This window comes from Diospyros lotus, chromosome 14, assembly GCF_014633365.1.
Source record: "Diospyros lotus cultivar Yz01 chromosome 14, ASM1463336v1, whole genome shotgun sequence".
NCBI lineage: Eukaryota > Viridiplantae > Streptophyta > Magnoliopsida > Ericales > Ebenaceae > Diospyros > Diospyros lotus.
The window spans coordinates 35171219-35197629 of record NC_068351.1 but is presented as its reverse complement, the minus strand read 5'-3'; the positions used below and the strand labels follow the sequence as shown (position 1 = coordinate 35197629).

Genomic DNA, 26411 nt, shown 5'->3' with positions numbered 1-26411 from the left:
ATTCTTCTTACCTAACTTTTTTAAGAATTCAAAAATAAATTTTATTCAAAATATTGACGATTCTCAACAGTAGTTTACAATGACATTCGATAATTTCAATTGTCGTTACTAATTTTTATTTATATTTTAATTATTTTTTAGGCAAATTGAGTTTTTTAGGAAAATGTTTAATTAAAATAGATTTTTATTGATTACAATTGGCATTGTTAACCCTAAAAAAGCAGGGAAAAATAAAAATATTAGTGAGAAAAATCAAACCTATAAAATCCAAAAATCCTTCCGTGCGTGGTTTCCTCACTTTACTCATTGTTTGCTCACAACGCTCTCTCCCTCTCTCTCTCTCTCTCTCTCTCTCTCTTCAAAGACTCGCAGGGAAAGCTACGTGCCAATTCTCTACTACTCGCACCTCTGGTTAGGTGTGCGCTGTGGCGATAAAGAGAGAGAAGGCGGTGCGAACACTCTCTCTCTCTCTCTCTCTCTCTCCATGTCTAGCTGATACGTGGAACGTGCGACCGATTGATTGATCATCTCCGGCACCGGCGAATCGTACTGCAGATTCGAGAACTCAACCCTTACATTTTGCGTCTCCGCAGAACCAATTGCTTGAAGTATGTCTCGTTGAACTTTTGCCTCTATTGGATATTTGCATGTCGATTGTAATGTTGTGGAGTTGATAGGAGGATGGGGAACAAGAAGCGAAACGTCGCGGCTCCGAGCTCTAAAGCGGCGCCGGCTGCTGGCGATGGAGGCGCGGCGTCCGAGAGTGTTATTAGTTCCGTCCAGGCGGAGCAAAACCTAGGTTCGAGTTCCTCACTCGAGCAACGGAAACAGCAGAGTAATATGCATGGTCATCATCAAACAAAATGTAAACAAGGTTAGCAATTATATCAAAAGGCTCTGGAAGTTGATAGGGTAATTGTGATTGTTGTGGTGATGCATTTGTTACCTTTCTTATGCAGGCTTACCTGATGGAGAAGAAATTCATGAAAATAGTGCTTCCAATTCTGATCGGCGGACGGGAAGAAAAGGTAGACGTCAGAAGAGTTCCACCAAGTTGCTTGATGCAAAATATCAAGCTTTGTCATCTGAGAAGCAAAACGTTGAAGTTGCAGAAACTATAGTTAAGGATAGTCCTGATGGTGACAGCAGTAAGTTCTCCTCTGATTTTATGCCATGGGGCATCTTTCTATTCACGCTAGGTCGACGACACCCATGTGATAGATGGGATTGGCTTTCCATCTTGTTTATGGTTTATAATTTTATATATTTTAAAGAGTGTTAATTAATTGTTTTTGCTTAACATTATGAGATGGTTGCTTCTTGCCCTTAAGTTCTCCTCTGATTTTATGCCACGGGACATCTTTCTATTCTTGCTAGTTGAAGCCTGTGTGATAGACTGGATTGGCTTTGTATTTTTTTTTTCTGGTTTAATAATTTTATATATTTTAAGGACTGGAAATTTAATTGTCTTAAAGTTTTCATTTAACAGTATCAGATGGTTGTTTCTTTCCCTATGTGGATTGTTAATTACATTGGTCAACATTGCCCAGATTTCCATTCAGTGCCATGTAGGTTTAGGTCATTCTTTGGGTGAATAAAGAGAATCTACTGCTACAGATGTTTTATGCATGCTATGTTGTTTATTTATTTTTGTCTTTCCCTTTTCTTTTAACAAATACTACCAAGTTTTGGTCTTATGACATTCATTCCTGCCGTTGTACTGAATTCCTTCTATCTTCTCTTCTTCTGTGTCCATGTGCATGGATAAACTGCTACATAGATTGTAAGAAATATAGCGCTGGTTTCCTGTAACTGATAGTAGAAGCCAAAGTTGGTAAGAAGTCAGAAGCAAAATTAGAAAGTGGCGTGTAATGTGTTGGAGATACAATGAACTGTGCCACAAATTTTTCACTTTGGTAAAAAAAGCGAAGATGACATGAATTGTACTTGCTAAGCGTACAAAATTCACTGACCTGAATAAGTTATGGAGACAACAGGAATAACAAAGTCTTAAATCTCACTAAGTGTCGATGGCCACATGAATTCTAGACCTCTAACCTTCTCTATCTATAGCGATATCCTCTTTTAGGCCATTAGATGCTATGTCACATACTCCTATTTACTCTATCCATTTCATCCACTCATCTCACATATGCACCTATTGATTTTTTTCTCACATGTCCAAACTAGCGTAATTGCACCTCCTGTATTTTATCTTCAATTGGCATCACTTCAACCTTAATACATATTGTTTCTTTTTTTTTTTTCTTGTATGGGCACACATTTACCATATTATCCCCATCTCAACTATACTCATATTTTGTGCATGCTAGTACTTAATTTGCCAACATTTTGAGCTATATAACAAAGATAGTTTTATAGTTATTTGATAAAAGTCCTCTTTTAGCCTTAAAGGGATTTTAAGAGTACAGAATAAGTTATAATGGAACAATAATTAGAAAGAAGATACTAATAGCAATTACAACAATAATGGTCCCTTTTACATATGGTTATGTATATATAGATAGGTGTTATGTATAGAAGCTTATAGATACATATATCTGTCAAATAAATGTATTTGTGCATGTATGCAATGCTTGACCTTAATAAAAACTGAACCATCACATACATCTTCCCTTACATAAACTCTAAAAGTACATCATCATCTTCAATTGCACCTTTCCCTAACCTAGTTAGGGTTGGTGACACAACATTTATAATGTTTCTTGACTTGTAAAAGTCATGTTGACAAAACAAATCCATGCAAAAGAACAATATGGCAAAATTTTACCCCATATGCCTTTCCTAACGCAACCCTCCAGCCAGGGAATTATGAAATGAAATTCCAACACCATCTTCATATGGAAAAATTTCGTGAGATGGTGGTGAATGAAGATAATTGATATGTGTGTGTTCCCTCACTTAGTTGATATTATTGTCACGAACCTAGGGTTCGTGATAGGTTAGAAGAGGAATTGGAGAATGAAATCAGAATTGTAGGAGGGGGGGAAAATCAATAGAAAAGAGGGAGATATTGAGAGAGAAAGGGGAAGAAGCAAGAGGAACGTGAGGGAGATTGGAGAGAGAGACTTAGAGAGAAAATAGAGATTCAATATCAATTTCAGCATACTCTCTCCTCTTACAATGGGCCGTTAGCCTTTTTATAGGCCTTAACTAGCTCTTTAACTAATTTCTAACAGTGTGCTCCTAACAAACACCCAAATATCTCCTAACAAACTAATATAACTAATTACAGTATTGCCCTTCTAATTATCCTTAAGACATGACAATTTCCCCTCCTTGAAATGTTTCTTGTCCCCAAGAAACTTATTACCACCTAGCTGTTGCTTTTTTATCCAAAGCCCGCCTTCTCTATCTGATTTTTCTTTCTTTCTTTTCTTGTCCTTCTAGGCCTTTTCTTCTTCCTCGTTCTTAAGTATCCAAGATCAATCCCCGTCGTAATTCGGCCTAGAACTTCAATAGGAGCAATTTGATAGAGTTCAAGTTCAATACCAGCAGCAGTTGTTCCTACACCTCCATGGTGCACCACAGCTGCACATTGAAAGATATCATCATCATCCTCGAAATGCAGCAATGGAAGATTGCAGATTTGCCTTGGATACGGTAGACAACAAATCATCCTTCCATACGGTAGACAACAACTTGGATTTTCTAGTAGGAGCAAAAACCAACACAGCAGCGATAGTTTTGTTTTCTTCAGCAAACCCTTCAATTCCTTCCGCTATATCCCTTAGTTTTCCTCCAGTTAGTGCTGTCTTCACCTTCTCGTTGCCTATTTTAACCCAAGTCAAATCCATATTTTGTTCTGAATGTGATTGTTCCTCAAATTTCGATAAGTCTAAAATTTGAGGAAAGGTTTCAGCACCATCATCCACACCGATGGCTGGTCCTTTAGTCTGATTTGTTTGATCCAATGCTGTCCCATTTTCCACAAACTTCTGATCTGGAGCAATCCCAAACCCTTCCGCCCCTGCACTAGCTACTAGGGGTAACGAGTTGGCTTTGGCCTCCTCTATCACTTCATCAATTGCTTCCCTAATATTTCCTTGTAGCCTTTTAGTAGATGCATCTTGGGGTATTATTTATTCTTCAAAAAGATCTGAAGGCTCCTTTTGATCTACTGCTCTATCAGAATGCTTATTTTTCTGCCCAAAGTCTAGAGTAGGCAGTGAATCGGATGTTTGTAATCTTGTCTCCTCCTTCGGCTGCTTCGCTCCAAGAAATTCCTCCTTATTAAAACTTCCGTGATAATCATCAAAATATTCCACCGGAAAGTTGTAATGATATTTCTTAATAAGTATCATCGCAGACTCTTGCAGCTTCTCGCGGAACATACAGCCAAACTCCTCGCACTCTTCATGAATCCCATTACTTGTTCTTTTGTCCTTGTTGCTGCCAGTAGAAAATGCAGCCTCCTTTGGCTGCCATTGAGGTTCCATTCCAACTGCAAGTGAAGCATTGTTTTGCTGCAATTGAGTCTCCCATGGCCTCACATATGTCCTATCTGTCTTGGCATAACTTTTATGGGCAAAACCAGCCATAGGCCAAGAAACTGGAACTCCTTCCACCTTGCTTCGCCTCCCAAATTCACATGCCCGAACCGGGGATTGCTCTATCGCTGGGAAATTAATCAGATTGGTTGGAAATAGCCTAAAGGGATTGGAATTCACTTGGACAGCTTGCCGACGAAGTCCGCTGCCTCTCGAACTCCAATCCTCAGCACTACGATAGTCGTCTATCCCCCCAGGCATCTACGTGTAACGAAATTAATGGCAGTTCTTCTCAACCCAATCACTGCCCAAGGTTCCCAGCCCACTTGTGATCACCTCTGATTCCAAAATCACCAAAACTCGCTGCCGAGAGCCAATCTCCTGCTTCTCCTTTAGATCCATTTAAACTGGTTGCGATAACCTTCTTCACTTCTGTTGTCAACTCTTGCAGAGCTCCTGCAACCTGTCTTCCGCTTCAGTCGCACGCGTTTAGGTTGTCAGCTTCACCCTCCGATGGACCCACACCTCTTTGAGACGTCCGCTACAGTCGCGGACGCTCGGTGGTCCGCTTAACTCTCTGACGGACTGCCTCTTCCCACGAACGATGCCTGTTCGCGTCATTCCACTGTCCGCTTCTCATGAACAAATGTTGTCGGCTTCACCTTTGACGGACTTACGCTCGCCTTGGACGGTCGCAACCCACAACCAATCGCGAATGCTCCTCAGTTCGTGTCCCACCTAATCATCGACTCAGCGACCCAGACCCAATCGCTCCAGATCGCGAATCCTCCTGGGTTGCTCGTCTTCACGTCTGGTCCAGATTACTAGAGTCTTGGCCGCGATCCAATCCTCTTACTTCTCCTTCGCGTCTTCATTGGAAGGTGCTGCTTCTTGAATCGCCTTCAAGCGACGAACCAGATTGCCGAAGTTTCGCCAAACCGGCTTTGATCACCATCGCAGTTCGCGCTCGCCTCACCCAAATCGCCTTCAAAGCCTTCTCAATCTGGGCTTGATTAAATCACAGCAGAAGGAGTCGGATTTTCCTACCTTCAACTTGAGTTGAAACCACAGCCATGCAGCTACCGCCCAATCACCGACCAGCACCATCGTCCTTGCTATCGCTAGCCATAATTGGCTATGCTCGCGATGGCTACAGATTCAACAATCTTCTCCAATTGACCCCTTCTCCTCGTTAATTTTGTGTTGTTTTCGAAATCGCCTCCTGCGACTTGTTCCTTTCAGCCACCGATTGCCGGTCAGCTTCAATACCTACCGTGGATTGGTGTCCGTCGCGACTCTCATTCAGATCCGAGTTGACACTCACTCACCCCCTCGCAAGTCGGAATCGACTCTGAGATTCAATCGGAAATATTCTGATTGTTTCTCTGTCAGGAATACGCAGTTCACCGAAAGAGGAAACTGACGGCTGCTGTTGATATTTGTTGGACCTAAATCAGTAACGAAAACTGCCGAGGAACATGCTCTGATACCAATTTGTCACGAACCTAGGGTTCGTGATAGGTTAGAAGAGGAATTGGGGAATGAAATCAGAATTGTAGGAGGGGGAAAATCAGTAGAAAAGGGGGAGATATTGAGAGAGAAAGGGGCAGAAGCAAGAGGAATGTGAGGGAGATTGGAGAGAGAGACTTAGAGAGAAAATAGAGATTCAATATCAATTTCAGCATACCCTCTCCTCTTACAATGGGCCTTTTCATAGGTCTTAGCTAGCTCCTTAACTAATTTCTAACAGCACCCATGTGCTCCTAACAAACACCCAAATATCTCCTAGCAAACTAATATAATTAATTACAGTATTGCCCTTCTAATTACCCTTAGGACATGACAATTATGAAATCAACCTTTACAACATGAAAACACAATTCACAACTCTAAAAATACATGAACGGTAATTTAAACAATCACCATCTTGCCTAACAAGTATTAATGTTAATAAAAATGAAATGTCCTATACCTTTACTTAAACTTTATACAATAGATGAACTCAACGGATATGATGGATTAAAGAGATAATTTAAGTTGCCAGCCGCTTAAAACTTGATTGAGCCTGTTATCACTAATATGGAAATTTAGTAGTCTCCTTTCATATATTAATTAGATATTATATTATTTAATATATTGGTTGAGCATGAGGGCGAGACTTGCAAGTAGGCTGTAGGCGTAAGGTTGTTCCTTTCAGTGTTGTTTAAGGTACGCTTAAGGGCCAATAAAGTACAATTCTAGTGCCTTTTATTGTCAAAGCAAAGTGCATATGAGAAAGCACAGTTGAAGTGCTAAATCCACACGCTTTTTTGTTAAGCATAAAGTGGCTTATTTATTTATTTTTATTTTTAAACAAGAGCTGTTACTGTGTACCCTGATACACCAGAACACACCCTTCTATTATACATAGACATCTTGGAATGTTGTGGAAGATAATGATTTGTGGTCATGATTTTTTGGCATGGGGTTTTCTAGCTAATATGGCTAGAGTTGAAGAGTCTAGATTTAATACTAGAAGCAAAGGAGGCAATGTGACAACTGGAGTACCAGCTTCGACTTCTAGTTCACGGTCAGTTTTGGTTGAAGAAGTCAATTGGATGGCAATAATGAAGAAGACAATGAGAACTATTAACTCCAATGATGAAGATGACTTTCTTAATCCCGACTAAATCATTAAAAAAGAAGTAAAAGGCCATCTTTTGTTCTTTTTTTTTTTTTTTGGTCTCAACAGTATTATCTAGTAATTTAGTTGCAGTTATTATGCTATCTCCTTATTTTTGATTGGGTGGCACTTGCACTTTGTGCTTAAGTTCTAGAAGTCTTTTGTGCCTGAGGGTGTTTAGAGCCTTTAAAAACACTGGTTCCTTTGTGACTATAACTTCACTGATTCGAGTTATAAAAACAGCCTCTTTGCTAAGTAAATGTAAGATTGCATACAAAAACAATCCTCATCTAATCCTTGCAAAGTAGGGAGCTTTATACACTAGGGGCGCTTTTTTTATTGGTCAGTCGCACTTAGTTTTTCCCTATAGTATACATGGAGCATGGAAGTTATGTTTGAGTTAAAGTTGAAGATGGAATTCATCTTTCATTGCTCAGCAATGAACTAAAACCAAGCTTAGGAGCTTATTATCTTAGGTTAAAACAAGTTAATAGGATCCTATTTTTACATCTCCTTGTGGCCACACACAATCAAAGAAAAAAAAGGAAAGAAAAGAGAGAGAGAGCAATAGGGTTTCTCTTGCATTTAGCATAATGAGCGCCCCCCCCAAATGGGGGCTCCCATGATGGACTATCAGCATAGTGGTAGAGCACACCCTTTATAATTGTGTTGTTCTGCCTTGGATGTGAGCACTCTTAGACCCACATTGATGATTCAAAGTGCTTGACCTTGAGATATGGACCATTCAATGCACATTATCATGGCTTACTCTCTTTTCAACCAGGGTTTTGGAATTTAACTCCTCTGTAGGATAGGTGGGGCATATTCAGGTGATATTTGTTGTTGATCCAACATTGAATTCACAAGACATAAACATTGGCCACAAAAATTCTTATTCAAATCATGACTCGTTACAGTTCAGGCTTGATTGAAAAATTGTAATAGAATATTCGTCGAGGAGAGGTATGATAAAATAGACCAAACACAAACTTTAGGAGGAGGATCTTCTAGTTCTGTTTCCTTTATTTTCTTCTTTTATAATTTTGTAATAATGTAATATTTTCTCTTAATATTATAAATCATCTTTAACGCATTTGTATATTTGTATTCCCTAAATAGATTATCTTAAGCTACTTCAAAAACTAGCTTATACTGCCCTCATGGATTCCTCTCTATTAATTCCCGTAAACCCTAGTCACAGTTTATTGAGTTCAGGGTGAATTGGCGAATTCACTTTTATTAGCAAACCAAGCAATGACATTGGGCTGAAAATTGAACCTTGACAGCATTTGTTGTTTTCTTGACCCCTATTGTTTGGACTGCAAGATTGTACATAATTTCAAATTGGTCATAAAACCAATATTATGGACATGATAACCCAACTCTGGAGAGTTTATTCGTAACTCTGCCTGCGTCATACTCCAAGTCCCCTCACCCAGGCATGGGGAACCAACAGTTTTTGAATTTGGAGTAAATTCATGTTGAATTTGCAAATCACTTCTATTAGCCAAGAAGTTATTGATGATCATGAGATACAAATTTAAAGTCTTAGTTAACTTGTCTTATTGTATTGTATTCCAATTAGCACTATATTTTGTTTTGCTTTTTTCTTCTTAAGTGGGCCCAATTTTTTTCAAGTAGGCCCATATTCTTTTCCAGGGGGCCACACTCAATTCACCTTTGACAGCTGATGCTTCTAGCTTTTTTGTCTATTATACATAACTTTTTGCAAAAAATAACATGCTTTTAATTCTCTGCAAAGGTTTAAAATTGAATCGCCAATTGGGGAAAAATATTGAAATTGGACTGGTGAACCAAGAATAATAGAGCCAAAATAAGTAATAAGAAGCCATATTTTAAAGGTGACTTTTAAATTAAATATGTAAATAACATGTAAATTGTAATGATAAAGTACTTCATAGTTGTTTAATTTTCTCTATTGTATATTATATATGGATATAACTGTACAATAGTGATCCTTTTACTACCAAGTATATATCAGATACTCTCGCCTCCTGCTGTCATGCTTTCCTACTTAAGTATATATCAGATATTCTCGCATCGTTCTCATGCTTGCTTGGTGGATCATTTACTTGGGTCATGCTTAAAGTCGTCATTCACAGTCTGGACATTGTGCTAGGTACCGATTATGAGTGTATGATTACTGAAGTTCTAATTTAGGTGGCAGCTGTAAATGAGGTGGGTGAAGATGGAAGGGGGTGGGGGATTCTTAGTGCCAGTCAAGTGGTTTGGCTAAGCCTTTCTTTAGATTGATTGTGATCTGTTAGACAGTATCATCTATATAGCATTGCTTTTACTATTGAAGATCTCATATTAGATAAGCTAAAGGAAAATATCATCTAGAATACTATTATTTTTTAAGCTGAAACCAATATCATCTTGTTGGCTTTGGTGAAGTGTCATCACAAAGTTTTACCTGTTGAAATGTATTACATGCTTGAATAATCTATTTACTTGGCTTAACTAGATAATCCTTCTTTTGGAGATAATGGAACGAAGACACTAAGGCAATTACAAGCTGAGGAGGATGAGAAAAAGTTCCAAGCTGAAGTTAAACAAGCTATTCGCCAAAGTCTTGGTAATTATCTTTCTTCAGTTGTATAGTTACCTTAGCATAATATATATATATATATATATTAAAATGTTCCAAACCGCATCAACTTTCTACACTCTAAAAGATCTGCCATATACTTCCAGCTGTTTGGGACGTGTGTATCGCTGTATGTAACATGTCATATTGGTTAAATTTCTTAGGCCTCATCTACTATTGATCTCTGTTTTAGAGTTCAATCCTTCATGAGAGACAGTTGAGGTCAATAAGGTGAATTTAGATTCAGCCCTGTTTTACCTGCCCCAGCATTAGTGCTTTAGAAGCAACTTCTCTGAAGTCTCTTGCTTGTTCTTTCAAGTTATTGAAGCGAACTTTTCCCCTGTATTTCTCCTGTTTTCCAGACACATTTCATTTACATCAGAAATTGCCCTTGCTCGCAAGTTCATCACAAAGGATTCCCTCTGACGTGGATGCTTCACTTAACGAAGTCATGCGACAACCTGTGGATGGAGCAGATACATATGGTACTGGGCTGAAGAATGAAATTGGAGAATACAACTGTTTTCTAAATGTTATCATACAGGCGAGTCAGAAAATTTTTGAAATTTCTACAGGCAGAAGTATTTTTGTTTGGCCTTCTCTGGCCCATGATTTACATTTCTCATTGTGAAATTTTCAGTCGTTATGGCACTTAAGACGGTTTCGAGATGAATTCCTGGGGCGATCAACATCAGCACATGTTCATGTTGGGGATCCTTGCGTTACATGTGCACTATATGATATTTTTACTGCCTTGAGCATGGCATCTACAGACTTGCGTAGAGAAGCTGTTGCCCCCACTTCTCTTGGGGTTGCTTTAAGCAACTTGTATCCAGATAGTAATTTCTTCCAGGAGGTCACATAACTGCTTTCCATACCCCTTGCTTTTAAGGCCTTATAGTTCAATTTTTTGTTGTCATTATATGCTCTGGAACCACTGATTTAGATCCAAGGTATTTGTTATGAAAAATTCTGACTACTATTGTTTCGACTGACAGGCTCAGATGAATGATGCTTCTGAAGTTTTGGGAGTAATATTTGATTGCCTTCATCGTTCATTTACATCTGGTCTGGATGTTTCGGTAGAAAGTAATTGCACAAGCTCTTGGGACTGCAATAACACTGCTTGTATTGCCCATTCTCTTTTTGGAATGGACATTTTTGAGAGAATGAATTGCTACAACTGTGGTTTGGAGTCCAGACACCTGAAGTACACTTCTTTCTTTCATAATATCAATGCCAGTGCCCTAAGAACAACCAAGGCATGTCTCACTGAATGACGATTGTATAAAATAATGATGCTATTTGCTAGTGAATTCAGATACCTTTAAATTGATACAGAGATCTTTCTTTGCCTTTCAAGAAATCTGTGCGGAATGCTCCTTTGATGAGCTTCTAAACCTTGTACAGGTGAATCACCAACTGGCTTGTGACCTGGAGGCTGGTGGATGTGGGAAGCTTAACCATATTCATCATATTCTTTCAACTCCACCACATGTTTTCACAACAGGTGACTGCAAAGTTGTTTTAAAATTGCTACTCTGTTAACCAAGGTCAGTAGTGCATTTTGTAAGAGATTCTGAATTTGGATTTGCTCGTACCTTGCAGTTCTGGGCTGGCAGAACACTTGTGAGAGTGCTGAGGACATAACAGCAACACTGGCAGCTCTAGCTACTGAAGTAGATATTGGTGTCCTTTATCGGGGACTTGATCCACAAAACAAACGTTGCTTGGTGTCAGTGGTATGTACATTGCGCCATATTTAGAACTCAACTCTTTTTTCATTTTTTACGATATAGGAGATAAATTTGGCTCTATTGGTTGTTTTGAAAGCTGTTTATGTTGATTTGTTAGTTGAGGACGTAAGGGCAGAGCAGTTTCGACAGTTATATTGATATTCTGTTGAGTGAGTTTCTGCAAGTTGAGTAGTAGATAACAGAAATACCTCATGATAGAGCAGTTCACCCTTAAAAAGGAAGCGATACTTTTCTCTCACTTATCTGTAACTATTTTGATAAAGCCACGTTCCCTTGACCTTTAATTTATATTGTTAGTCTATGTAATACTACATTATAGAATAGGTGGGTACACCTGTATTACAGATTTGATGAAGTTAAGTCTCGGTGGGCTCCAATTATGTTGTTGTCTGTGTAATACTACATTCTACCTAGAAGCACTAGTACGAACATGTTTTTTAACTATTTGTTAATGATGTCAGATCTTCATATAAACCTGTGTTGAAAATTGAATGTAAGCCAATTGTTTCCTCTTTAGCTTTGGCTTGGGTTGTTTTTTGACCTCTCTTGTCCCTTCTCTTAATTATTCAATTCACTTCTTCCCCTCATATCGGTTTGTTTTGGATGCACAATCAGATGGTAGCTGCTATTAATTTCTCACAAACGCTGAAAGTTGTCTCTTTTTATACTGCCTCGAGAAGAGTGATGAATGATCTCTACTACATATATGCGAATCTTAGAAAAATTGTTGGTTATTCACGACACTGGACAGGAATCTGTCTCATTACTTCTTTTCACTTTTTCTTGTCACCTTCAGGTTTGCTATTACGGGCAACATTACCATTGCTTCGCTTATAGTCATGATCATGAACAGTGGGTGATGTATGATGACAAAACTGTAAAGGTAAAAAGAAATGTTCACCGGGCGGGCATTACTAGTTTTCATTCTGCCCTACTTATGTTTAATTTTAGCTTGACCACCTGTATCGATATTCAGGTAATTGGTAGCTGGGGCGATGTTCTCACCATTTGTAAGCGAGGACGTTTGCAACCTCAGGTTCTCTTCTTCGAGGCTGTAAACTAGTTTCTATCTCGAAGTTATCAATCAGTTGGTGTGCGTGGCTTTGCTGCGAAGTACAGCTTGCAGTCTTCAGTAAGAAGTCATAAAATTTTGAATATAGAATCAAAATCTGTGCTATAGATATATCAATAGGAGTTCGTTAGGGGAAAACTGGTTGAGAATAAATAAAAAAAAAAATTGAAAAAGAGAGAAAGGAAGAAAGTTTTGTCTTTAGAAAGAAGAAAACAGGTGATGGAATTGGAAGACACAACTGGGCAGAAAGTTTTAGGTTCTTGGTACTGTTTATTTAAAGTACTCTTTGTCTCGTCCTGTAAATGGAGCTTCCTTCTATTCCTTCAATCTTATCTAATAAAAGGTGGTTTAGTAGAAGCGGACAAGGATTTCCAGGTAAATGCCCCAGAGCATACAACATTACAGCAGAAGCAAATACTCTCTCTCTCCCTCTCTCTCTCTCTCTCTCTCTCGGATTGAAGGACCCTTTTGTGGGTTTTTGTTGGGTGTAGGTCACTTACTCTCGGACCAATGGAAATGGAATTGGGGATTGAAGACTCTTCTTACCTCATTTTGGTCTCTTTTTTGACATGTTTTGGGCTTTTTCCTTTACTGGGAATGATTGTCAATTTCCCGTTATATGTTGGATGATTCCAGGGAAATATTCATATGTTACATAAATCTAGCTTTTTGCAAAATTTTAAATAAAGATGCCAGAAATATCCAAATCTAAGACATGATATCTGTATATTAGCTTGTGCGATGTCTATAGTCCTGACTCATTAGCGAACATACCGATGTCTATTTTTGTAGTCGTGTATTTTGTGATTTTGTTTTTAGTTTTATTTTTTAAAAATAATTGGGCATTTGAATATCTACTTTAGTGGAAAAATATTAAGATAAATTTATGGGAAAGCATCTAAATAATGTTTTCGTTTAAATTTAAAGAACTGAACCAAATTTTCTCGTATATTGAGGGATAGGAGTGTTTAAATGATCGATCTAGTTATCGAATTGATTAAAATTTACTAACTATTTAAATTAAATCAAGGAGTAAAATTGAATTAAATTAATTGATTAACCTAAAAAAGTGAATTAATTAATAATTAAAAAAATTAAATTTGTACGGTATAAATTGAATCAAACTGATTAAATTAAAAAAATATAAAAAAAATTTGAAATAATTAATAAAAAAACATACAAAATAAAAAAATGATGTTTTTAAATATTAAAATAACATCATTTTAAAATTTGATCAATTTTTTTAATTAAAAAATTGAACTAAAAATTGAAAACTAAATTTTTAAGAAAAATTAACTAAACCAAATCAATGCAAAAAGAAATCAAAATTAGTTGCGATAAATCAAACTTTTGCTCACCATATTGAGGGGTCTAAATGAAAGTAATCATAAGTTCATAACTACATTGGACAAGTAGCATTTTTACCACACATGTCTGCAAAATCCAAATATCAAAATGACCCTCAAGGTTTGAAGTAATTGCTCTAACGTCCACATGCCCAAATTGCTAAGTCATTCCCTGAATTTACTTGCAATTTGATTCCATAACAAGTACGTAGTGGAAGAACTCTGGCATGCCGTTATGAAAAAATAACTCAAAAGGCATCTCAGATTGCTCTTTCATTCTAATGATATAAGTTACCGTATTTTTTGTGATGTTAATTTAAATATATTTTATTTTATTTTATATTTTTTAAATAAATACACCCAAAAAATTCTTTAAAATTCACAGTTAGCTTATTTCATAGTTCTAGATAAATGGACAAATTCGTCACGAACCAAAGTCCGAAAATTTCTCGAATAGACATAAGTAATTACATAATCTCACACAAAAATAAATTTAATACTTTATAATTTATGTTACATCTAAGAATTTTTTCACAGTCAATTTATTTTATAGTTCTAGATAAATGGACAAATTCGACGCGAATCAAAGTTCAAAAATTTCCCAAATAGACAAATAATTACATAATCTCACACAAAATAAATTTAATATTTTATAGTTTATGTTACATCTAAGAATCGTACACCTCCTGTAAATAACTTTTACATTATAGGGCATCATTGATAACATAATCAGCTCATGCACTCTTAAAACCTCTATATTTGTGTAAGACCACTTCAATGCCCTTGAAATTTGATGGCAATCACACTTGGCATAAGACATTAAAAAAAAAAACCAAGATCCATCCAGCCCAATGTACCTGCAAATCAATAATATTGTGCTAGAGCGTAGATTAATTAGCAAAGAAAGAATCACTAAGGTGTTATTTTTTGGACTCTTAAGTTTTGTGTTCGAGTCCTGATTAGGAGATTCAACAAAAAAAAGAGTGGTCTCGAAAATGAAAAATACTTGTTGCTTTTACGTTTGCGGTTATACTAGGGGTCGAAACCTGTCTGCTGAGTTCTTTAATTTATTTTTTCTGCTGAAATCGTGGAGCCAAACAGCAGAGGCACTCGTGATAGTGTGTTAAAGAAAAACAACGCATTGGACATAAAAAAAAAAAAAAAAAACATAAAAAGAATGTCAATGTCAAAAGTCCAAACAGGGAGGGAGAGTCTGGGTTATTGATATATACACTATATGCATATGTATATATATATATATATTTAATTATAAGAATATTGGAGGGCTTGCCAGTTGCCATGGCAAGAATGTTTCCTAACCAAGAAAGGCTTTTGTTATTTAGATAGTCTCATTTACCTCTTTGGATCAATCAAATTCTATGAGAAAAGCAGAGAACAGATGGTTTGGCTTCATGGGTAATCTTCTTCGTGTGATCATCTTCCTTCGCTGCAACTTCTTGTTGCTCTCTACTTTTTCCTTTACTTCAGTCGATCAATTTGCTGCAGCTTTTGATTCAAGGGACACAGATACTGCGTACCCGGCCCTCTGGTGGTTTGTGTCTTTAGAAAATAGGAAATGGTTCTTACCTCAGTATGGCTGCTCATGCGGATGGATCGGCCCGAGCCTTGTACTCCAACTAGCAGGGCAAGATCTGGCTGGCAACCAAACCTAAAGAGGATCAGGAGGGACACTAGAGATTGATGAGTTGAACCCCTTTCTGGATTTAACTGACAGAGTTCATTTTGATGCTGCATTTGGGATGATGAGTGTTGCATTTCATCCACTTCGCACAAAATGGTTGTTTTATCGCATCGTTCAACTGTGACAAGGAAAAGTGGTCGGGATGCGAGGGAAGATGCTCATGTAACTCAGATGTAGACTGTAATCCCTAGAAGCTGGTTGCCGATGATGGTGAAGCACCATGCCGGTATCATAGTGTCATTGCTGAGTTTACTGTTTACTGTTAACGACACTGCGTCACAGCCTTTCTTGGTACATGTCAACTGTCAAAACATTTCAGTTATAGAAGATAAGGGCGTAGATATAGAAATGACTTGGAGGACTATAATTCACGTAGTGGGATTAAGGCTTCATATATTGTTGTTGTCATCATTGTCTTCGTTTAGTGATTAATGATTGAATCTCTACCATATTTTCCAGTGAAAGAGTGCTAAACCAGAAGAAGTGAGAAGGATACTTACAATGGGGCTTCCATTTACATCACAACATGGGGGACAAATTCTTTTTGGACCAGGGGATGGGTACTTGTACTTTATGATGGGGGATGGGGGAGGCATAGGATGTCGTGCTGAGACAACTCTGGCCAAATCTCAAAAACAGAAACTATGATAGAGCCAAAAGCATTCACAGTGCATTCAATAACTCAAGCATGCAAATGGACTGAAAAATAGTAATAAAACATAAACATAACGCAAATAATTTTTACCGCGTTGAGGTTCGAGCCTCTGGCAAAGAGAACTCATTGCACTATCAAAAAAAAATGATTACAACCTTAATATACAAGCCACACTCTCTTAATCTCACTATACAAAACAACTTTAAAATCAAATCGGCTCCATAACCACAAATCTATAGATTAGAGGCACGAATCCTAGAAAAAAACATTTGTATTAGAACTATACAACGAGAAAGCAAAACAGAGAATGAAAGCAAAAAAACCCTAATAGAGGCAAGACAAATCAGAGGCTATGCGTTGATCATCTCGAGGCCGCTATAAAAAATATAAAAGGGAAAGTAGAGGTGAAGATTGAGTCGTATAAAGGCAGCATTGACGATCGGGGAAGAGGCAGGCTAAACGACAAGAGAAGGCACGCCACATGAAATGGAAAGGGCTGTTGTTGTTTTGGCCGTCCAACTCATGGGCCCAAAACGACAGCGTTTTGGGCAGACATGAGGGTCGCCAAAAAGACCTTCTAGCCCTCCTCCAAAACGGTGTTGTTAAACTTCATTTAAATACAACATAGGAGATCCCTACAATTTCTCCCAAAACAAGAAATTTTTGCTTGGAAAGATTCTGAGGCTTGATGTGAACACCATTCCAAGTAAGCATAAGCACAAACTGTACTGTCTACTGTATCGATATGGTTCTTTTCAACATTTTTTGTTGAAGCAGCATTTGTATGGTTGCATGCATATGTGATTATATCGTCTTCTAGAGCCCTGAAATTCTGCTTTCTATGGTATTCACATCCTATTTCCTCAAAACTGGAACTCAGAAGGACTATAAGATTGATGCCACTTTATTTGCACCTTTGATTTAGAAAGGCCTTCCTATTTTATGTATGGAGATGTTGGGCAGGTGGTAATTCCTTTTCTATGATCTTTCATGGAAGGTTGATGTGCATTCTTTTCGACTAAGATCTTACTTTCTTTAAAGTCACCATTTTTCTTACCATTGATCCCAAGTTTTCTAAGGCGATTTGGTTAACAATAGACAGTACTGCACAGATAGGATTTCACACAGTGATTATACTAGAGGATCTCAATTATGTCTCCGTACATTATTGTTTCCATCTTTTTGTTCAACTGCCTCGCAAATCACCAAGAGTTTTTGAACTTCTTTTCGACATCCCTCTGCATATCTTTTCGCATTTTTCTGAATCAACAACTTGTCTCAGTCTGCCTTAGTCCATCCCATATAGGATGAATGTGAAGAAGTGGATGTCATCACCAAGGGGGGAAACTATGGCTGGCCAGCCTACGAGGGCCCTAATGTTACTGCACAATCACCAGGAGAAGATACAACTCTGATGAATTCCATGAAGCCAATTTTCCCAGTAATGGGATACAGCCACTCCGTTGCAAACAAGAACATGGGGTCTGCTTCGATCATAGGGGGCTATTTCTATCAATCAACAACCGATCCATGCATGCAAGGAAGGTGAGTGAGCTTTCTTTTATGTTTTTAAGCTCCTGCCTTCTTGTATAACATTTTTCAGAAAGGTTTGTGACTTCTTATATAATATTTTTCAGATATGTTCATCGCTCTCTCTTCTAGATAAGTATTTTTTGAACTTTACAGATAATAAAAAAATGACGCATATATTTTATAATGCATTTCAAAAAATTTAACAAACAGTTTGATAAAAATCTTATAGTACTTCTTAATCTTATCATAATCATTTAATATCTTGATTCGAAAGATATTCTAACTTTATGTTAATACAATTTTATCTTACATATTTTAACAAATGCTACTTAAAAAAGTTAGTCCCAAGCAATTTACATGCCAGTACACATCAACTTAACTAGTGTACACACTCATGACCCCATAATAATCAAGGCTCCTTATTTCTCAATACAGAGAGGATGGTTATGAGCTTGCATAGATAAGGGGGCATTGATCAACCATGCTATTCTAAGATTATTTTTAGTATAAAATATTCTTAATATTAAGAATTATAATTAATCAAATATCACTTTATTATTTAGAAAGAAAGAAAAAAAAAATAGGTACAAATCGATTGATGATTAAAATTTTATTATATTAAATGATATTTTTCAAATTTGATCGATTTTTTATTTTAGTTCAAGTTTAAAAATATTAGTTACCATAACAAAATCTTAATTATATAATATATTAACGACTAAACCTTAAACTTGTTTATCAATATCATTTGGGGGGTTGTATTGTTGTCAGGGGAAAGAAACGACGTCGTATGAAGTGAATGTGGGCGATGAACCTTTTGATGACGCACCACTGCCCCTAACGTTGCCCTAACAAAAAATCGCCCACCTCTCAGAAACCCCAAACCCTGCAGTCTTTCTCCAAATCCACAGACACATTTCATTCACATCAGAAATTGCCCTCCCTTGCTCGCAAGTTCATCACAAAGGATGCCCTCTCACGTGGATGATTTGGATGCTTCACTTAACGAAGTCATGCGACAACCTGTGGATGGAGCAGATGTATATGGTACTGGGCTGAAGAATGAAATTGGAGAATCCAAACGTTTTCTAAATGTTATCGTACAGGTGAGTCAGAAAATTTTTGAAATTTCTACAGGCAGAAGTATTTTTGTTTGGCCTTCTCTGGCCCGTGATTTTTATATTTCTCGTTGTGAAATTTTCAGTCGTTATGGCACTTAAGACGGTTTCGAGATGAATTCCTGGGGCGATCAACATCAGCACATGTTCATGTTGGGGATCCTTGCGTTACATGTGCACTACATGATATTTTTACTGCCTTGAGCGTGGCATCTACAGACATGCGTAGAGAAGCTGTTGCCCCCACTTCTCTTAGGGTTGCTTTAAGCAACTTGTATCCAGATAGTAATTTCTTCCGGGAGGTCACATAACTGCTCTCCATACCCCTTGCTTTTAAGGCCTTATAGTTCAATTTTTTGTTTTCATTATATGCTCTGGAACCACTGATTTAGATCCAAGGTATTTGTTATGAAAAATTCTGACGACTATTGTTTTTACTGACAGGCTCAGATGAATGATGCTTCTGAAGTTTTGGGAGTAATATTTGATTGCCTTCATCGTTCATTTACATCTGGTCTGGATGTTTCGGTAGAAAGTAATTGCACAAGCTCTTGGGACTGCAATAACACTGCTTGTATTGCCCATTCTCTTTTTGGAATGGACATTTATGAGAGAATGAATTGCTACAACTGTGGTTTGGAGTCCAGACACCTGAAGTACACTTCTTTCTTTCATAATATCAATGCCAGTGCCCTAAGAACAACCAAGGCATGTCTCACTGAATGATGATTGTATAAAATAATTATGCTATTTGCTAGTGAATTCAGATACCTTTAAATTGATACAGAGATCTTTCTTTGCCTTTCAAGAAATCTGTGCGGAATGCTCCTTTGATGAGCTTCTAAACCTTGTACAGGTGAATCACCAACTGGCTTGTGACCTGGAGGCTGGTGGATGTGGGAAGCTTAACCATATTCATCATATTCTTTCAACTCCACCACATGTTTTCACAACAGGTGACTGCAAAGTTGTTTTAAAATTGCTACTCTTTTAACCAAGGTCAGTAGTGCATTTTGTAAGAGATTTTGAATTTGGATTTGCTCGTACCTTGCAGTTCTGGGCTGGCAGAACCCTTGTGAGAGTGCTGAGGACATAACAGCAACACTGGCAGCTCTAGCCACTGAAGTAGATATTGGTGTCCTTTATCGGGGACTTGATCCACAAAACAAACATTGCTTGGTGTCAGTGGTATGTACATTGCGCCATATTTAGAACTCAACTCTTTTTTCATTTTTTACGATATAGGAGATAAATTTGGCTCTATTGGTTGTTTTGAAAGCTGTTTATGTTGATTTGTTAGTTGAGGACGTAAGGGCAGAGCAGTTTCGACAGTTATATTGATATTCTGTTGAGTGAGTTTCTGCAAGTTGAGTAGTAGATAACAGAAATACCTCATGATAGAGCAGTTCACCCTTAAAAAGGAAGCGATACTTTTCTCTCACTTATCTGTAACTATTTTGATAAAGCCACGTTCCCTTGACCTTTAATTTATATTGTTAGTCTATGTAATACTACATTATAGAATAGGTGGGTACACCTGTATTACAGATTTGATGAAGTTAAGTCTCGGTGGGCTCCAATTATGTTGTTGTCTGTGTAATACTACATTCTACCTAGAAGCACTAGTACGAACATGTTTTTTAACTATTTGTTAATGGTGTCAGATCTTCATATAAACCTGTGTTGAAAATTGAATGTAAGCCAATTGTTTCCTCTTTAGCTTTGGCTTGGGTTGTTTTTTGACCTCTCTTGTCCCTTCTCTTAATTATTCAATTCACTTCTTCCCCTCATATCGGTTTGTTTTGGATGCACAATCATATGGTAGCTGCTATTAATTTCTCACAAACGCTGAAAGTTGTCTCTTTTTATACTGCCTCGAGAAGAGTGATGAATGATCTCTACTACATATATGCGAATCTTAGAAAAATTGTTGGTTATTCACGACACTGGACAGGAATCTGTCTCATTACTTCTTTTCACTTTTTCTTGTCACCTTCAGGTTTGCTATTACGGGCAACATTACCATTGCTTCGCTTATAGTCATGATCATGAACAGTGGGTGATGTATGATGACGAAACTGTAAAGGTAAAAAGAAATGTTCACCGGGCGGGCATTACTAGTTTTCATTCTGCCCTACTTATGTGTAATTTTAGCTTGACCACCTGTATCGATATTCAGGTAATTGGTAGCTGGGGCGATGTTCTCACCATTTGTGAGCGAGGACGTTTGCAACCTCAGGTTCTCTTCTTCGAGGCTGTAAACTAGTTTCTATCTCGAAGTTATCAATCAGTTGGTGCGCGTGGATTTCCAGGTAAATGCCCCAGGGCATACAACATTACAGCAGAAGCAAATACTCTCTCTCTCTCTCTCTCTCTCTCTGTGTGTGTTATATGAAGGTTTTGTACCCCCCCCCCAAAAAAAAAAGTAACAGATTGAAGGACCCTTTTGTGGGTTTTTGTTGGGTGTAGGTCACTTACTCTCGGGCCAATGGAAATGGAATTGGGGATTGAATACTCTTCTTACCTCATTATGGTCTCTTTTTTGACATGTTTTGGCTTTTTCCTTTACTGGGAATGATTGTCAATTACCCCTTATATGTTGGATGATTCCTGGGGAAATATGTTCGTATGTTACATAAATCTAGCTTTTTGCAAAATTTTAAATAAAGATTTCAGAAATATCCAAGTCTTAAGACATGTTACCTATATATTAGCTTGTGTGATGTCTATGGCCCTGACTCATTGGCAAATGTATCGATGTCGTAACCCCGCTCATGTAGAGTTATATATCCTATTTTTGTAGTCGTGTATTTGATGAGTGGTTTTATTTTTAGTTTTATTTTTTTAAAATAAATGTGGCTTTGAATATCTACTTTAATGGAAAATATTAAGATAATTTTATGAGAAAGGTGTTCAAATAATATTTTCGTTTAAATTTAAAGAGCTGAACCAAATTTATGAGTGTGTAAATGATCGATTTGGTTATTGATTTGATTGAAATTTATTAATTGATTAAATTGAATGGATAAATAAAATCGAATCGAATCAACTAATTAATTAAAAAAATTAAACTAATTGATGACTAAAAAATTAAATTTAAATTATATAAATTGAATCGATTAAATTAAAAAAAATGAAGAAAATAGAAGTAATTTATAGAAAATACGTAAATGATATTGTTTTTAAATATTAAAATAATATTATTTTAAAATTTAATCGGTTCAGTTAATTTAATTTTTTTAATTAAAAAATTAAATTAGAAATTGAAAATTAAATTTTTAAAAAAAATTAACTAAATCAAACCGATGCAAGAAAAAATTAAACTAGTTAGGATAAATCAAACTTTTGCTCACTATATTGAGGGGTTTAAATGAAAATAATCTTAACTACATTGGACAAATAGCATTTTTATCACACATGCCTGCAAACAAAATCCAAATATCAAAATGACCCGCAAGGTTTGAAATAATTGCGCTAACGTTCGCATGCCCAATTTGCCAAGTCATTCCTTGAATTTGCTTGCAGTTTAATTCCATAACAAATGCGTAGTGGAAGAACCCTGGCGTGCTGTTATAAATAAATAACTCAAAAGGCATCTCAAATTGTTCTTTCATGCTAATGATATAAGTTGTCGTATTTTTTGTGATGTTAATTTAAATAAATTTAAATTTATTATATTTTTTTTTAAATAAATAGCCTAGTGAGATTCTTCAACTAGTTTTTGCCCCAACCCTATCTCAATTTCTTTAAAATTCATAGCCAGCTTGTTCGACAGTCTTAGATAAGTGAATAATTTCGTCACGAACTAAAGTATGAGAACTTCTTGAATAGACACAAACAATTGTATAATCACACACACACTAAAATGAATTGAATATTTTATAATTTATGTTACAAATCGTTCACCTCCTGTAAATAATTTTTACCGGGCATCATTGATAATATAATCGGCGCATGCACTCTTAAAACCTCTATATTTGTGTAAGACCACTTCAATAGACTTGAAATTTGATGGCAATCACAGTTGGCATAAGACATTAAAGAAAAAAACCATGATCCATCCAGCCCAATGTACCTGCAAATCAACAACGCATTGGAAATAAAAAAAAAAAAAAAAACATAGAAAGAATGTTAAATGTCAAAAGTTAAAACCTTGAGAAGAAAGGGAAGGAAAAACTGAATTATTGATATATATATATAAGGGTGTGCAATCGGTTATAATCGAACTAAATCGTGTAAAAATTACTAAATGAATCGAATCGACCAGCATATAATAATCGAATCAAAAATCAAACTAATCTAGAATACCAAAGAGACCGAACATCTATTGTTGTTGCCCACCTAGTCGGCTGATGATTTCAATGATTGGAACCGATCATTGGAGTCCCTCAACCACAGTGATTCATATATCCAAAAATGAGGTTGATCGGACAGTTGATTTTTTGTAGTTTAAAAATTAATTCTATAGTTAAAAAACTACACATTTCTAGAAAAATATAAGTTGCCGAAAACTTACCGAAAGGGCAAGCATGGTGGTGCAAATCAGAGGAGAAAGAAATGCACTCGTCATAGGCGTTGAAGTCGGCGTTGTTGTGTCGGAGGTCCAAGTCAGCGTTAACGCTAGAGTGAGAACGTTGGAGATGGTTGCTTCGACGGAAACAACAGTTAGCGTAAGAGGTAGATAGGAAACATTGCATTCGCATTGACAACGACATCGGATGTGGCCATGGTGCCTCCATGCAAGAAAGTCGGAAACGATGGGGGTCGAGCAAATGGAAGGACCAAGGATGGATTCGATCCTTCTGCCTTCTGGGTTTTCTCTCTTGTCTTCTTTCTGATCTACGAAGTCTCGAAGTCAAAGAGCCTTCATCTTCGTCTTCGTTATCGACGACGACGAGGGATGGTGGAGGGAGATCTAGGATGAAAAAATGAAATGGTGATAGAGAGAGAGAGAGAGAAAAAAAAGGATGAAGATGGAAGAGAAAATGAAATGGCATTGGCAGTACAGACATGGGGTGCCACACCCGCGTGAAAGAGAGGTTCACGGTTCGATTCAACGAGGTAGGGTTGGTTTATTCCTTCACGATTCAATTCGATTTTTGATTATTTTTATCATAATAACCGAATCGAACCGAATAACTAATTTTTTGCTAAATAAGTAATCAAAATTGAACCGATCACTATGGCTAACTGAATCGAACCAACCGAACTGGTCGGTTAAGTTAAATCGATTTACTCGATTTTTTTCACACCCCTAAATATATGTACTATATACATATATATATATATTTAATTATAAGAATATTGGAGGGTTTGATATACCTAAATTGTTCCTCTTCTATGATCTTTCATGGCAGGATGATGTGCATCCTTTTCGACTAAGGTCTTACTTTCTTTAAAGTCACTATTTTTCTTACCATTGATCCCAATTCGAATCGTTGACGCCTTTACTTTCATCCTTCATAATTAATCGAAGCAAAAGCAATTATTACATGTATCTACAAAATAAAAATAGCAATTAAATTTCCTATTGACAAGGTTTCTTTTATTAATTTTTTTTTAATTCTTTATACACATATACACATAGCTTAAAAAAAATTTGGGTTCCCTCAATTATGGGCCCTGGCTGGAGCCCTGGGCCAGGGCCGGCTCTGCTCTGTTGGAAACAAGAACACGGGGTCTGCTTCGATCACAGGGGGCTATTTCTATCGATCAACAACCGATCCATGCATGCAAGGAAGGTGAGTGAGCTTTCTTTTTATGTTTTTAAGCTCATGCCTTAGCAGAACTGGCATTTGAATGGATTTTGCAGCTACTTCTATGCAGATTTGTATGCCAAAGCCATTTGGGCTGGCAGGGAAAGCCCTGAAAACAGTGGCAACTTCTCCTCGAAGAACATCTCTTTTACTTGTGCCTATGACTCACCTGTACAACCCAGTTTTGTGCCTGCAAGTTCACTTCCTGCTCTAGCCTCTAGGCTACATCTACTCATTTGGGGAGGAGGACAACAACAACAAGAAGGACATATTTCTCCTAGCTAGCAAGCAGTGGTGTGTACAGAGTTGCCCGCCCCAGTCGCTGCAACTACGCTTGTGCAGACGACAATGGCGGCATTACTCGTTCTAGCCCCCCTTCTTCCCAAGCAAGCCAATTTGGTCCATTTCCGAATCTGGCAATCCCATGCTTCTGTCTTTCATTGCTTTTGTTGGGTTTCATCTAGCATATTTCGACTGCCTTCCTTCTTTGTACATGCCACTATTGATCTTTCAGACAAACACCTTTAATATGAGAAGCATCATATAATATGACATGAATATAGTCGATTTTACATATTAAATAAAATTATATTTAATTAAATTAATTTAAACTTAATTATCAAAATTAAAAAAATGACATAAGATTGTAAATTTACGAAAATAATTGAATTATTTTAACAATTAACCCATTTTTTTATGCTCGGATAATAAAAATAAGAATAAAAACAGGGCATCAAATTTTTGAAAATGACTTCATTAAAATAATTTAATAAAGAAAGAGGTTTTCACGTATAAAACAATGCCAAGATTTGCAGCTTTTGTACCCAATGTTCCACAAGTCACCACCATTATATCCCCAATGTCACTTCATTAGTAATATATTTTTAATGTTAGTGGGGCCAAATCTACTAATAAGAATATGATATGAATATTTTTTCTTTTTTTAAAAAAATTTATAAATACAAGTCTAGTATAACAAGGATAAGAAGAAATAAATTTGATAGACCAAAGAAGTTGATTCTGATCTTTACGAGTCATGTAATTAAAAGTTAACTTCGGTATCAATATATCTAAGTCATCTGTAGAAGTGAGGAAGTTTTGAGTAGTGAAACCCACACTAACAATTATTACTTGAAGAATTGCGAAATCCAATCATAGTCATATCAATAATTTAGAAAGTAGCGGGTAATTACTGCTAAGGTAATATTTGTTAATTAAGATATAGATTGAAAAAAATAAGATATGAAAAGTATTTCAAATTTTGTCATTTTCAATCTATTTGTTAAACTAATTTGATAACCCCTGAAAAAGAATTCACGTGATTTTTTATTAATATTTTTATGATATATTTATCTCTCATTTCTCCAGATAAGTATATCTTAACCCTTACAGATAAAAAAAAAAAATGACGTATATATTTTTTAATGTATTTTAAAAAATTTAATAAATAATTTGATAAAAATCTTGAAATTCTTTATAATCTTATTTTGATCATTTAATATTTTAATTTAAAAAATATTTTAATTTTATTTTAATATAAATTTATTTTAACAAACATTATTTAAAATTAAGTTGAAATAATTCACCTGCTACTACACCAAACTTAAGTGGTGTACACCCACAATCCCATAATGACTTAAGGATAGTTATGAGCTTGCATAGGTGAAAGGGCATCGGTCAACCATCCT

The 26411-nt window shown here is 36.5% G+C and overlaps 2 protein-coding genes and 1 pseudogene across 8 annotated transcripts in view; all 3 read left to right on the top strand.

Annotated features, from left to right (window-relative positions):
- The window catches only part of LOC127790750 (uncharacterized), a 35275-nt gene extending 13794 nt beyond the window's left edge, over positions 1 to 21481 (top strand). Inside the window, exons 8-15 of one of the 7 annotated variants that reach the window (XM_052320407.1) lie at positions 9662 to 9772; positions 10147 to 10328; positions 10425 to 10640; positions 10783 to 11046; positions 11195 to 11294; positions 11393 to 11526; positions 12338 to 12424; positions 12518 to 12993. In XM_052320407.1, coding sequence (XP_052176367.1) covers positions 9662 to 9772; positions 10147 to 10328; positions 10425 to 10640; positions 10783 to 11046; positions 11195 to 11294; positions 11393 to 11526; positions 12338 to 12424; positions 12518 to 12604 — 1181 coding nt within the window. In that variant the 3' untranslated portion in view covers positions 12605 to 12993. Of the gene's footprint in view, positions 1 to 9661; positions 9773 to 10146; positions 10329 to 10424; positions 10641 to 10782; positions 11047 to 11194; positions 11295 to 11392; positions 11527 to 12337; positions 12425 to 12517; positions 12994 to 21279 lie in introns of those variants that run through there. The other 6 variants (XM_052320406.1, XM_052320405.1, XR_008020817.1 and 3 more) reach the window with 6 other exon arrangements.
- Positions 12833 to 25187, top strand: LOC127791023 (HIPL1 protein-like; annotated as a pseudogene).
- On the top strand, positions 18703 to 21481 carry LOC127790752 (uncharacterized). The gene is made up of 7 exons (XM_052320408.1): positions 18703 to 18955; positions 19054 to 19269; positions 19412 to 19675; positions 19824 to 19923; positions 20022 to 20155; positions 20967 to 21053; positions 21147 to 21481. The coding sequence occupies exons 1-7, from the start codon at positions 18818 to 18820 to the stop codon at positions 21231 to 21233; spliced, it is 1026 nt and encodes a 341-aa protein (XP_052176368.1). The 5' UTR covers positions 18703 to 18817; the 3' UTR covers positions 21234 to 21481.
- Positions 25188 to 26411: the final 1224 nt, after the last annotated feature.